Source organism: Sinocyclocheilus grahami, unplaced genomic scaffold (genome assembly GCF_001515645.1).
Source record: "Sinocyclocheilus grahami isolate Dianchi unplaced genomic scaffold, SAMN03320097.WGS_v1.1 scaffold74.1, whole genome shotgun sequence".
NCBI classification, from domain to species: Eukaryota; Metazoa; Chordata; class Actinopteri; order Cypriniformes; family Cyprinidae; genus Sinocyclocheilus; species Sinocyclocheilus grahami.
Window position 1 is genome coordinate 2,307,925 of NW_015505253.1, and position 14,215 is coordinate 2,322,139.

Here is a 14,215-nt window from a genome sequence, read left to right on the forward strand (position 1 = left end):
ACCATTTTGATTAGCCATCGTACCTACAATGACTGTGCACTGTGTTAACAATGAGTGACGTATACGCACGAGAGATCACTTCCGGCGCTTGTGTAAACTACGCCAGAGCGCGTACACACCTCACGCACCGGATGCCATGCGCGCGCCGAAAGATGAGTTGGACATAGTGGTGTATTAGAGGTAAAATATTATATAAATACTGTTCGGTTTCTGGCACAAACCGATCGTTTCGTGTCTTAGGACATCAATGTGTTGTCACGAGCCACAGGGTTTAATTTGGATTTGTCTGTGCATGTTTTTTTTACTCTCATAGATTTTGTTACCATTGCCATGCATTATATGACTGATAGACTGCAACGGTTAATGTAAAAAATCATCATATGAGTTCTACTGAAGAAACAAAGTCACCTACATCTTGGATGCCCTGGGGGTAAGCAGATAAACATCAAATTTTCATTTTTGGGTGAACTATCCCTTTAAATAAATCTCACTCCAATTTCGATCCATAGCAGAATTTCCACCCAGTTACTGCTCCACACATTTATAAATATAATTTTAATATATTATATGAATGTAATATAAATAGCAGACGAACAATAGTAACTATATTCCAACTTTTAATAAAAAAAAATAATAATAATCAAATCATTAATTTTCACTTAACATTTGGTATAATTGATTTTTATTTCTAGTAATATTTCCCAAATTCTGTTGTTCTTTTTAAAAATAAAATATATTTACCAATATAATATGAAGGGCATGTATGATTGTAATATAAATAGCAGAAATGATAGATACAATAGTAATATTTCATGTATAAACAAATATATATACATGTTCTTTTTCTATAAGAACCCTAAATGAAGAAAAATCATTATTGTTATTATTATTATAAATTGCTCATTTATATTGAGTATATTTAATAAATTTTATTTTCCAGTAATTTATTGCCAAACTTTTTCCATTAAAAAATATTTCCTAAATATAATTGTATTTTCCTATATTAAATTATTTTAATAATAGTAGCTGAAAAATGATAGTAATGTTGCATGTATTTGCTTGTGCAAATAATAATTTTGCATGCATTTTGCATATATCCATTTAAAAAAAAAAAGAACCCCAAATTAAGAATATTCAAAGAATCTGTTTTATTATTATTATTATTATTATTATTATTATTATTTCAAGTTGTTCATAATTTTTACTAGACATAGTATTTCCCATGTTATTATTATTATAAATTGCTCATTTATATTGAGTATATTTAATAAATTTTATTTTCCAGTAATTTATTGCCAAACTTTTTCCATTAAAAAATATTTCCTAAATATAATTGTATTTTCCTATATTAAATTATTTTAATAATAGTAGCTGAAAAATGATAGTAATGTTGCATGTATTTGCTTGTGCAAATAATAATTTTGCATGCATTTTGCATATATCCATTTAAAAAAAAAAAGAACCCCAAATTAAGAATATTCAAAGAATCTGTTTTATTATTATTATTATTATTATTATTATTATTTCAAGTTGTTCATTCATCCATAAATTTTTACTAGACATAGTATTTCCCATTTGTTTTTTCCCAAATTCCATCTTTTTTTCAATTTACACTATTAATAGTTTATTTCAAATTGCGTGTGAATTATTGCTGACAACAGTTGCAGTTTTTAAAGTGTATTGTGGTTGTGATGGAGCATTATGGGAGCCTCTCATTAAAAAAAATCAAACATTTCTCGCTCCAGGCAAAATCATGCAACTCCTCTCTGCATCGCTCGTATACTCTGTTGTGTTTGCACGCATACGTTTATGCATGTTTATGTGTTTGCCAGTGTGAATTTATCAGACGGCTTTGATCAGTTCATGCCCGCCAACTGTGAAATCCATCTTTCCCTTAACATGTTTTATTTAAACATCGCATTTAATTGCATTTAACCTCACGCAGCTCAGAGATTGGCCGAGATCTGCTGTTTCACACACACACACACATGCTCGTATCTCAGTAACCCCCTGAGGCTTTTTGGCATGCGCATTTTAATATTCAGACTCTTAATGAACCCTAAGCCAACACTAGCAATGGCACAGCATTCAAAACCGTATGCCGATGTATCAATGGTAAAGCGACCTATGACTGTTTTCAGCACAGATAACACGACCTGCTGCCAGATTTCACGTTATCAGTGTATGCAGTGGCAGAGCGCTGCACTTTTATCTTCTTAAACTCAGCTCCGTTTCCTGCTGTGACAGTTTAGGCAGAAGCGCACAGGATCTGGGGGAAAAAGCTTATATTTGTTGAAACTGTTCCCACTAGCTAAGTTCATCTTTGTTAATGGTGTTTTCTGTAAATCAAATCAAAATGCGATTTCATATGAGGGTTACAGCTGAAATTGAAAACTGAGCTGCAGGTGGAAACTGTTTTATGCAATAAAAGCTTTTCAGATTTTGCTGCGTTTTAATGTTGCTTTTTGTAAACCTAATCGAAAGTCACTTCATTTGAAAATGACATGGAAATAAACCTGTAATTCTATAAACAGGCCCCCATAGAAACAGCAGAACTCAAGCAGAATTGAAATACCTGTGATTAAAGTTCTGCACATTCCTTGTTTATCCATTTATTTAATATTTTAGAATTGTATTATGCTTTCTGCTACCAGTAAGAGTAGTATTCTCAGCTCTGAATTATCAATTTCAGCATGTTAAAATCCACTCCACAAAATCCACAGATTTTTTTTCCCCCAAAGGAATAAAAAAAGACAATTGCGACTTCATATCTCACAATTCTGACTTTTTTCTACAGTTCAGAGAAAAACACTCAGAACTGTGAGATACAAACTCATAATTATGAGATATAAACTCGGAAATATAAGAGATATAAACTCGGAAATATAAGAGATATAAACTCAGAATTGTGAGATATAAACTCAGAATTATGAGACAAACTCAGAATTATAAGAGATATGAACTCAGAATTATAAAAGATATAAACTAAGAATTATGAGAGATGTAAACTCAGAAATATGAGATATAAACATGGAATTATGAGATATAGAAACATAATTATGAGATATAAACTCAGAATTATGAGAGATATAAACTCAGAATTGTGAGATACTCAGAATTATGAGATAGAAACTTAGAATTGTGAAATGTAAACTCTGGAGGAGGGGCGGGGGTCAGAATTCTGAGTTTGCATCTTGCAATTAAGAGAATTCTGAATTCCAAAATGTAAAAAAAAAAAAAAACAATTTTAAGATAAAATGTCACAATTATAATTTCACATGGCAGCAGGGCAGAAACAGCTTTCCATAGTTTTACTTGTTTGTTTTATTTTCTATGTTTTTTGTTTTGTATTTTCTTTAAAAAAATATATATATATTATTATTTATTTTTTTTGTATTCTCTGTTGCTTTTTGTTTGTTTTTTGTTTTTGTTTTGTTTTTTGTAGTTTTTTTTCCATATTATCTAATCCAGGGTGATTTACAGCAGATGTATTTCGGAAAAGCACGGGAGTGCTTTTGAGAGACAAAACAAAGGGGAAAATCCTATTTAAAAAAAAAACAAAACCTTTCCCTTGAGTGTGTATAAATCTTCACATCAATAAATACTGAGAGGAGAGCAGTTATGGAAGTATGTATAGGGGGTCCATTTACTGGAGAAGCTGATGTCAAAAGCTATTTTCCCTCTGGTATTAAATTCTCCCCCATCTGAGTCCTCTGAGGCTTTTCACCGCCCATAATTACTTCATTTTTCATTTTCTTGTGGTTTGCAGTGTCCTCCGTTCAAACCCTCTTAGGTCTTAAAAATCTCCACCTGTGAAATATGAATTGAGCAGCCATTTCCATGACACCATTAAAGGAAAGATCAAAGGAAAAATGTTCGGGAAAAGAAAGGAATTACAGGCAAACATCAGAGAGAGCACTTCTCGGATACAGAATGGCGTGGAGATTCGCCCACAGCTGTGATGCACAAAACGTGTGTGTGTGTGTTTACTGTAAGTTAAGCTGTGATTGGTTGACGTCCTGATCTTTGTGTTCAGGGAAAGTGGATTTGCTGGAAGAGGTCACATGTTTCTCTGGCAGTAACAAGGGCAGCAACTCCGAGGTCCAGTCGCTGAGCTCCTTTCAGTCTGATTCCTGTGATGATAACGGTAAGAGTGTGTGTGTGTGTGTGTGTGTGTGTGTGTGTGTGGCTCCTGCTCATCATGAAAGGATAAAACAACATGCGTCTTTCCTCAGGACTCTTCATGCTGTCATCCTCATTTTCAATTAAATGCAGTAAATATTTTAAGATATTTTTGTATTTTTGAGGGAGGTGTGTGTGTTTGTATGTGTGTGTTGCTGCTTTCAAGTCCCTGACTTTATACTATTTTTTTTTTTTTACAAACTTTAATATAGCAAAATATCTTTACAATTGATTCTTCATGTTTGATCAATTATTTATTATTTGTCATTGAATACCTTAATATTGAACTTTAAGCTGTTAGACCTGAAGGAATCTCAAATCTGCAACAGAGAATCATGAGAGTTGTAGTTTTGTCGCACAGACCTGTTGCCTTATAATTTCTGTCAAGAATTATTGCTTTATCAACCGTACAAAAATGCAAACAAGCAAATTCTGTAATTAACATTCACTATTATGTTTTATTATAATTAATACCAATTTTTAAAAGTCTACTGATTTGAATATATGTTTTTATTACTAACAATACAGATAAAGATTATTTTTGTTTGTTAAAGTGTCTAATAATCAATGTGTCAAGATGTTCATTACACTTTAATATATATACGCCAAATAATCATAAATATTAAGACTATGATCATAAGAACATATGTTCATATTTAATAATTATTCATATTATAATTAATAGATTAATAATTATTAATAAATAATATCTCACTTACGCATGCATGACTTTTGTTTTAAAAAAGTATTACAAACTGATTTTAATTATTGCTTAAAATCTCAGGCTAACCACACCAAATAATTCTCTAAATAAATAAAATAAATAAATAATTATACTAGGGAAATTAAAACATGTAAATAAATTAAGAAATATTATTATTAAAAAAACTTTAATAATAATAAATAGCAATAATTAATCATTGAAACATTTCACTTAGACATGCATGACTATTTAAAAAGTTAATTAATTAAATTAAACTAATATAAAATATATAATTTATGCAAACATTAAAATATTAAATTGTCGAGTGCAGCAGGTGTGTGTGTGTGTGTTGGTCACATCCCCATCTCTCCTCAGATTCGCTGGAATGATGTCATGCTTGCCTTTCATTGGTCACAGCTAAATTCATCTGCAGCCAATCTGGCCACAGAAGTTTCTGCAGTGGACCAACAGTGTTACCGAAATTGTGGAGTTGATTCTTCTGTTTGATTGGTGTGTGTGTGTGTGTGTGTGTGTGTGTGTGTGTGTGTGTGTGTGTGTGAACGTTTCTGACTGGTCTCCATTGCTTTCTCTTTCCAAGCTTCCATAGTGACGGTAATTCGGCTGGTCAATGATGCAGTCGACACGATTGAGAATGAAGGTACTCTTTCCCACCGCTGGACTGTGAAGCATCTTCCTTAAAAGCGCTTGAAGACTCATGCACAAACCTTTAAACACACTCTTTTTTTTCTTTCTCTCTTTTTTTGATATTACACACCTTTGCTTAGAAGTCAACACATGGACCACAGACTTTTATTAGGGCTGTCACTCAATTAAATAATTCATCTCATTGTATGCAGATTAATCATTTGAAGTATTCATGATTAATTGCATTTCAATATTTGATACGAAAAGCCCTCAAGGAAGGATAATTAAAATTTAATTTTATGTCCATTTCACATTAATATGTAATTTTTTTTTTTTACAAAACTGGACTTTCTCTCTTTTTTTGATATTACACACCTTTGCTTAGAAGTCAACACATGGACCACAGACTTTTATTAGGGCTGTCACTCAATTAAATAATTCATCTCATTGTATGCAGATTAATCATTTGAAGTATTCATGATTAATTGCATTTCAATATTTTATACGAAAAGCCCTCAAGGAAGGATAATTAAAATTTAATTTTATGTCCATTTCACATTAATATGTAATTTTTTTTTTTTACAAAACTGGAAGTGGGGTAGAAAATCCTAGGGTTTTGTCTGTTTTAGCTTTGTTCTTCTCATTTCTTCCCCAAACCATAGTTAAGTACACTACAGAAGTGTGTGTGAGTGTGTGAGTGAGAGTGTGAGTGTGGGAGTGAGAGAGTGAGTGAGTGAGAGAGAGAGAGAGAGAGAGAGAGAGAGAGAGAGAGAGAGAGCATTACTCATGAGAAGAAACGTCACCCCAGTCAGCAAGATGATCCAGCAAGCAAACACACACACAAGTCTCTGCTCAAATATTTTCACTGACGAACTCACACCTACAAACACATCCCCAGATCATATATTACCCAGAACGGAAGAGCACAAATCTTGCAAACACACACACGTTTGAAGTTGTAAAAAAAGCTTTTCAAGTGTATCTTCAAAGCTAGACATGCTAAAGTAATGTAGGCTGATGAGCCTGTTTTTCCACTTGTCCTTAGATTTAGAGGTTGTAAATCTAACAAACTTCTGAATCTTGAAACTAGTTCACGCCGAGACATCTCAAAACTAGTTCATATTTACATATTTTTAAACCATTCCTTCGTTTTGTCAGAGTACTCTTGTATATTTTAAAGGTTCATGCAGTATTTTCTTGTTTCATTGGCCAATACAAAGATCTGTTAGCATTAGTATTCCCATACTGTTCATTTCTTGAGGTGCTATTTTAGTATTATTTACTGTTATTTTAGTATTATATACTTTTATAGTATTTATTATTATTTTGAATTAGGTTTTATTTATTTAATATATTGATTGATTGACGTTTTTGTAAATTTGTGCTTTTATTTTTATTAGTTTGTTTGGGGTTTTTTTACATTTCAATAGCTTTAATTTATATTTCAGTTTTAGTCATTTTAGTACTTCAAATTAAAATTATTTATTTTTAATTATTTAAATTTGTACCTATTTTATTTTATAGTTTTATATTTTATGTATATTTTTTATTTTTTACATTTTTTTAATGATTTTAGTTTTAGTTCACAATAACAGCTCTGCTTTAAAGTGGACAAAAAAATACTTATGGCACCTTTAAAACCAGCTCACAATGACAAATTATACACCTAGTTGTTGTAATAGCTGATGAATCTATTTTACTATTCGTTGATACAGTCATTTTCAGTTAACTAGCTTATATTTTGCATCTGAAGTCTTTTATCTTTTATATATTAGTTAGGATTGCTTTACATGTGTTTTAGTGGATATACTGTACACAGTCTGTAAACTGATATTATATTCATATTTAGTCCAGAAGGTTTCGTTCTAACAATGTAAATCTAATTTGTTGAATGTGGTGGCATTGTGTGTGTGTGTGTGTGTGAGAGAGAGAGAGGCTTGATTTTCACAGTAATGGACTACAGACTCACTTCTCTTGGTCCACATTTAAATGGCATTTGAGCTGTGAGCTTAATCACAGTCAATCAAACTCACCGCTGAAGATCAAACATGAGCACTTTAATAAGCTGGGAAGGAATGTACACATTTTTACAGCCTCATTCTCTCTCTCTCTTTCTGTTTTCACTCTCCGTTATCTCTTACCCTTTTAAATATTTACCATGGTATTCATAATTTCCCTAATATACTAGTTACTGTAGTTATTGCTAAAAAAATTGATTTTATTTAATAGTAACAATAAACAGCATAAGCAGCTTTTTTAATATCTCTATGAAGCTTTATTTTAGTTTTATTAATTTAAGTAATTCAACATTTGTAGTTTAAGTTTGAGTAATTTTGTTTTGCGCTTTAGTTGTTAGTTGCCTTTTTAATGTTTTTTTATGTAGCTTTAATTTATATTTATTTTAGTTCTAGTAATTTTAGAAATTCAAGCTAAAAAACCTTCATTTTTAATTTAAGTTTTAGTAATTTTGTCTTTTGCACTTTTTTGTTGTTAGTTGTTTTTTTGTAGCTTTAATTTATATTTATTTTAGTTGTAGTAATTTTAGTAATTCAAACAAAAAAGAAGCCACATTTAATTTTTAGTTTTAGTAATTTTATATGCTTTTGTCATTGTTAGTTTGCTTTTTTAAATATTTCTGTGTAGCCGTAATTTATATTTATTTTAGTTTTAGTCATTTCAGTATTTAAAACTAAAAAGAAACCACATTTAATTATTTCACATTTCAGTCATTTTATGTGATTTTGTCATTGTTAGATTTTTTTATATATATTTCTCTGTAGGTTTAATTTATATTTATTTTAGTTTTAGTAATTTCATTCAAACTAAAAAGAAATCACATTTAATTTTTTGTTTAAATTTGAGTAATTATATGTGTTGTTGTCATTGTTAGTTGCTTTTTTAATATTTCTATGCAGCTTTAGTTATTTATTTTAGTTTGAGTGATTTTATTAATTCAAATTAAAAATAAACCACTTTTAATTTTTAGTTAACGTTTTAGTTATGTGCTTTTGCCATTGTTAGTTACTTTTTAATATTTCTATGTAGCTTCAATTAACATTTATTTTTCTACCCCACTTCCAGTTTTGTAAAATGCAATAAAATCAAGAATCTGTGATTTGTTTATTCTCTTTTATTTAATTGACAAAATACAAAGAGAAGATTTCCAAAGTTTTCACTGACCAACGTAAATGTATTTTATAAATATGAGCCCATTTTGATTTTGATGACTGCAACACACTCCAAAAATGTTGGGAAAGAGGCATGTTTAACTGTCACATCAACCTTCCTTTTAATTACAATGTTTCATTGTTTGGGAATTGTTAAAGTTCTGCAAGCAAAATTTTTGTCCAGTCTCGCTTGATACAAGACTTCAGAGGCTCAGCAGTCTGTGATTGTTGTTGTCTGATTCTCCTTTTCATGACTGGTCATACATTTTCAATTGGAGACAGATCTGCTGGCCAGTCTAGCACATTCACTCTGTGTCTATGAAACCACGCTGTTGTAGCACGTGCAGAATGAGAGCTGGAGTTGTCTTGATCTAATAACCATGGACTTCCCATGAAAGACATCATCTTGATGGCAGTATATATCTCTGTACAATCCCAATATATGCCTCCGTGTCAATGGTACCTTCGCACATACACCAGTCACTCATGCTGTTTGCACTGATGCACTCATATAACATGACAAACATTTGCTTTTGCTTCTGTCACTAATGAAAGTCTGGATGGTCCCTTTGGTCTTTGGGACTGAGAACTCGAAATCCATTTTTCCCGGAAACAAGTTGAAATGTGGACTCATCTGAGCACAGCACACTTTTTCACTGTCTTTTTGACGATCTGAGATGAGCTCTGGCCCAGAGAACCCGGCGGCATGACTGCATAGAATTGATGTATAGCTTTCTCCTAGAGTAACAGAGATTCAAGTTGCATTTCTCGATGCAGCAGCAGACTGTGGTAAATGACAGGGGTTTTCTGAAGTACTCCTGAGCCCATGTGGCTATATTTAACACCGCAGCATGACGGGTTCTTATGCAATGCCATCTGAGGGCTCAAAGGTCAAGCACATTCAACTGAAGTTTCCTGCCTTGCCTTACATATACTGTGATTTCTCTGGATTCCATGAATCTTTTCACAATATTATGTATGGTACTTGGTGAAAGGCCTAAATTCTTTGCAATTCTGCATTGCGAAATGTGGGTTTTTTTCTTTCGTGAAATTTGGCACAAAGTGATGAGCCATGATCCAGCTTTGCTTGCAAAGACTGAGATGCTGCTTTTATACCCAAACATGATACCTTGACCTATTACCAATTCACCTGCTTACTGTGAACAGTTTAACGTGGATATTCTATAACCTTTTCACTTTTATTTTGCCTCTGTCCCATGTTTTAGAATGTGTTACAGCCGTCAAAAACAAAATGTGTTTATAATTACAAAATACATTTACGTTGGTCAGTGAAAACTTTGGAAATCTTTTCTTTGTACTTTTGTCAATTAAATAAAAGTTAAAGAGAATGAACAAATCAGAAATTCTTGATTTTACTGCATTTTACAAAACGTCCCAACTTCTAGATTTATTCATTCAAAAAAAAGAAACCATGTTTAATTTTTGTAAAGTTGTCACATGCACCAATATATCACAAAAGAGTTAGAATGGGTTTGGTGCTGACCCACAAATCTGTCTCTCTTTCTCTTTCTCTGTCTTCCTGCTTCTTTTCTGCCTGCCAGTGTCCGTTATGGATCAAGGTCAAAACTTCAACAGAGGTGATTCACGTTCTCTCTCCTCCTGCTTTGTTCAGCTAAATCTCCCGGAGTTCTTGCATCTCCTTCCTTTTCAGACTGTGTTCTCTGTCTATTCCTCCCTCTCTCGCTCTCCCTTTCCGTATTGCTGACAAACTGAGCTATTGCATTCTGGGAAATGTCACATCATCCAGCAGCGAGATGCTCTTTGTCGACGCGCGCTCTCACACACACACACATCAGAGTACCCGCAGCCCTCCGTCACCCCTTTCCTCTCTTTCGCGTCTGTCTCTTCCCCCGCAGTGCTTCCATTGCTGACTTTGTGTTTTTCTTTTGTTTGATATTGATGTTTTCTGATAGCGAGGATTAGGCCTGTGTACAGTGTGTGTGTTCGTGTGCGTGTGTGTCCCTGCGCTTCTGTGTTTTCATGCATCGCTGCATGCAGTCCTCACACTCATTTCTTTTGGTTTGCGTTTTTTGATGAATGTGTTTCGCTTGTGTCAACAACGTGTCACTGACCTCTGAACCTTGACCTCTTGTCCTGGCTGCGTCTTCGATCACCTTGCAGGCATGTCCACTCACTACGGCAAGACCTGCATGTGGAGATGCTCAGTGTAATGTTTCTGTCCCAAAAAATAAAATGGATCACAAATGGGCAGCCGAGACTCATTTGAAAAAACGTGCCTGTAGCGACATCTCTGGAAAAATTATATTAGTTGCTTCCTGCAGTTTCCGAAACACGTTCAAAGTGAAATATCTAGGGAGTGACACTAAAATCATGTTCAATTTTATCCAAAACAGATGAACATGATTGTGGTAGTGTTTTACTTTCGTTGTTGTATGAATTGAGGCAGTTTGGAAATTAAATGTCTGGTTATATTAGTATAATTAAGTTACTATTATAGTTTTTACCAATATTTTGAAATAGTTTATATTTTTTGTATTTTCTGTTTATTTTAATGTGTTTTAGTTTTTTTTATGTGTATGTAGTTTCTATTCAATTTTATTTCAGTTTTAGTAATTTTAGTATATCATTTCATTTCCAACTAAATGAAAATGAGAAATTTTGCCTTGGCAACTAGCTGAAATTAGGTTAAATAAGGTTTATGTTTTTTAACATTTTCTTTTTTCGTTTTAAGTAACAAATATTTTTTTATGGTTTTAGTTGATTGTAATAAACCTGGTGAGTCAGATAAACATATCTGACAGTGTTAACAAAAGCAAATGTGAGATAAAAACACATTTGTTGAGGCAACCATGCCATTTTAGCTATCTTCTAAAAGTGTTTGAGCTCTTTTATAATGACTTGTATTTAACAGACTCATACCCGAGCCCTCTGCGTCACAAGCACAACACTTTACCAGGTGTGCTCCTGAGCAAGTTTACTACATCAGAAATGCCATATATACAGTGGGTACGGAAAGTATTCAGACCCCCTTAAATTTTTCACTCTTTGTTATATTGCAGCCATTTGCTAAAATCATTTAAGTAAATTTTTTTTCCTCATTAATGTACACACAGCACCCCATATTGACAGAAAAACACAGAATTGTTGACATTTTTGCAGATTTATTAAAAAAGAAAAACTGAAATATCACATGGTCCTAAGTATTCAGACCCTTTGCTCAGTATTTAGTAGAAGCACCCTTTTGATCGAATACAGCCATGAGTCTTTTTGGGAAAGACCCAACAAGTTACCCACTGTATATATATGGAGCTAGCTATGTGATGCAAACATCAAAATATATTACACTGAAAAAAAATAGTTGAATTTACTTTGAAACAATTTTCACTCAGAAACTGCTCTCGCACACAATCATAGCTGCATTGGATGAAAATACAGTAAAAACTAGAAAAATATAAATCCAATACTATTGCATCACAAAGAATATATATATTAATGAGCAAAGACTGAGCAGAAAAAATGTGAAAAAAATTTATGTAAAATGTATAAAAAATGTTTAACATAGTATTGTGCAAATACCTTTGAGAGAATAAGTCTTTATTAATTGATAATCTGCCCCATAATAATAATTTGTGCAAACATGAATAAAAGTTGATGGTGTTTTACTGACACTAGTGCTGGAAACTGCAGTGAGTTGTATGTATAGGTACGTTTTTGCAAAAGCAAGAAGCACGTTTTTCCAGTGAGCCTATGTTGCAAATGGGACACCCTACGGTCTCAACAAGTGCTCCGTTTGGGACAGGACTGATGTCTAACCTGTTAACCTCCCTTCAGAGTGACCAAGCATGCAGCCCTACATGATTACGTACCTACCGAAGGACCCCCTTAGTTGTTTGCCCACTTGATGTTTACTAACTTCCTGTTTCCTGTTTCTCCAGCATACCACTGGGACACTTCCGATTGGCTGCCGAGCATACGCTTACCAGACATCGAGGAAGTCCCCACCTATGAGACGGGTGAAGTGGGCGTGGCCTTAGAATCCGACTATTACCTCGGCGGATTCGATATCGACAGTGACTACCCGCCTCCTCAGGAGGAGGAGTTTATGTCCCAGGACCAGCTGCCTCCGCCCCTTCCCACGGAGGAATACGACACCTCACCCGCCAATCAACCCGTCTCCAGGGAGAGCACTCTGAGCGGGGACCGCAAGCCCCGCCCACACTTTCACCCCAGCCAATACCTGCCTCCGCATCAGCTGCCACTCGGCTCTGCGGGGGAGGAGTTTAGCACTTTTACAGGCAGGGAGGAGCATCTGTCCGTCAACGCCTCCTCTGCCTCCGAGGTTTCCTCCGCGCCCTGTGGGTTTGAAGACTCTGAGACGGGAGGAAGCTTGGATAGTTTGGAGGACACACACATGCACCCGCATACGCAGCAGACTGAGGTCTGATACGCCACCGCGAACTACAGACGCAGTTAGTGACGTTAACAGGCCATGTTTTCCCACATAAAAGACACTAAACTCTTGCGTCTGTCAGAGTTTGTGAGATGGACGCAGCAGATTGGGTCTAAGGACAAACTCTCAGCGCTGCCCTCTGCATGAGCAGCTCAAATATAAAAGCACAGGAAGTGGCCGGAAGTGATGTCATGGGTGGGGACCAGACGATTAAAGCAACAAGAAGCGTAATAGTGAACGGAGACCAATGATCTGTAGACGTGTTTTCAGAAATCGCCTGGTGCATTTCATTGTTCCTTCCAGTTCCTGATTTGTTTGGTGCTGTCCTTTGTGTGTTTGAAATCTGGATCTGTCTTAAAACCTAGTGAGCTGCCTTCCTAGACGATAGTATGCTGCCTTCTATGATACAAATTGTGTTTAAATATTTTTATTTGGAATTTCATGAAATAAAATCCTTTTTAATTACATATTTTAGATTATTAATGCAAGAACAAAACTTACAGCTACATACAATAAAGAATGACAATAAACTAAATCCTAAAAGTAATAGAAATGTAAAAAAAAAAAAAGTTGTATACACAAAGCCATTAAATGTTTTTTATTTGAAAGTAAAATCTTCTGTGATTACACTTTTAAAAAATTATTTATGCAAAAACAAAACTACATACAATAAATTATGAAAATAAATAATATACTAATAGTAATACCAAACCTATGTTAAAGTAAATACAAAACAATACATTTGTTTTGTTTAAATTCAGTTTAAATATTTTTATTTGGAATTTTATAAAGTGAAATCTTTTGTACTTTTTAAATTATTTATGCGTAAACAAAACTTAGAATTACATACAATAAACAAACCTAAATTAAAATTAGAAAGGAATTTTTTTTTAATACAGCATAAATAAGGTAGCGAGTCACATATACATCCCTGAATGCATTGTGAAAAAAACTGATCCAAGACGATAGGCAAGTCGAGCTAGAAATATACTCATATTTCATTCTGAAAATTATCAATAAAAATAGTTAAATGTAGTTTAAAAATGACTAAGTTATGCAATATTTGTGTAATTTGATACACATTTT

General features: G+C 33.5%; 1 protein-coding gene across 1 annotated transcript in view; it reads left to right on the forward strand.

The window, feature by feature from the left end:
• The window catches only part of LOC107585783 (protocadherin Fat 3-like), a 165,193-nt gene extending 151,568 nt beyond the window's left edge, over nucleotides 1-13,625 (forward strand). Inside the window, exons 25-26 of the mRNA XM_016272930.1 lie at nucleotides 4,037-4,147; nucleotides 12,615-13,625. Of these exons, the coding sequence (XP_016128416.1) occupies nucleotides 4,037-4,147; nucleotides 12,615-13,123 (620 nt within the window). The 3' untranslated portion in view covers nucleotides 13,124-13,625. The remainder of the gene's footprint in view (nucleotides 1-4,036; nucleotides 4,148-12,614) is intronic.
• The last annotated feature ends 590 nt before the right edge of the window (nucleotides 13,626-14,215 follow it).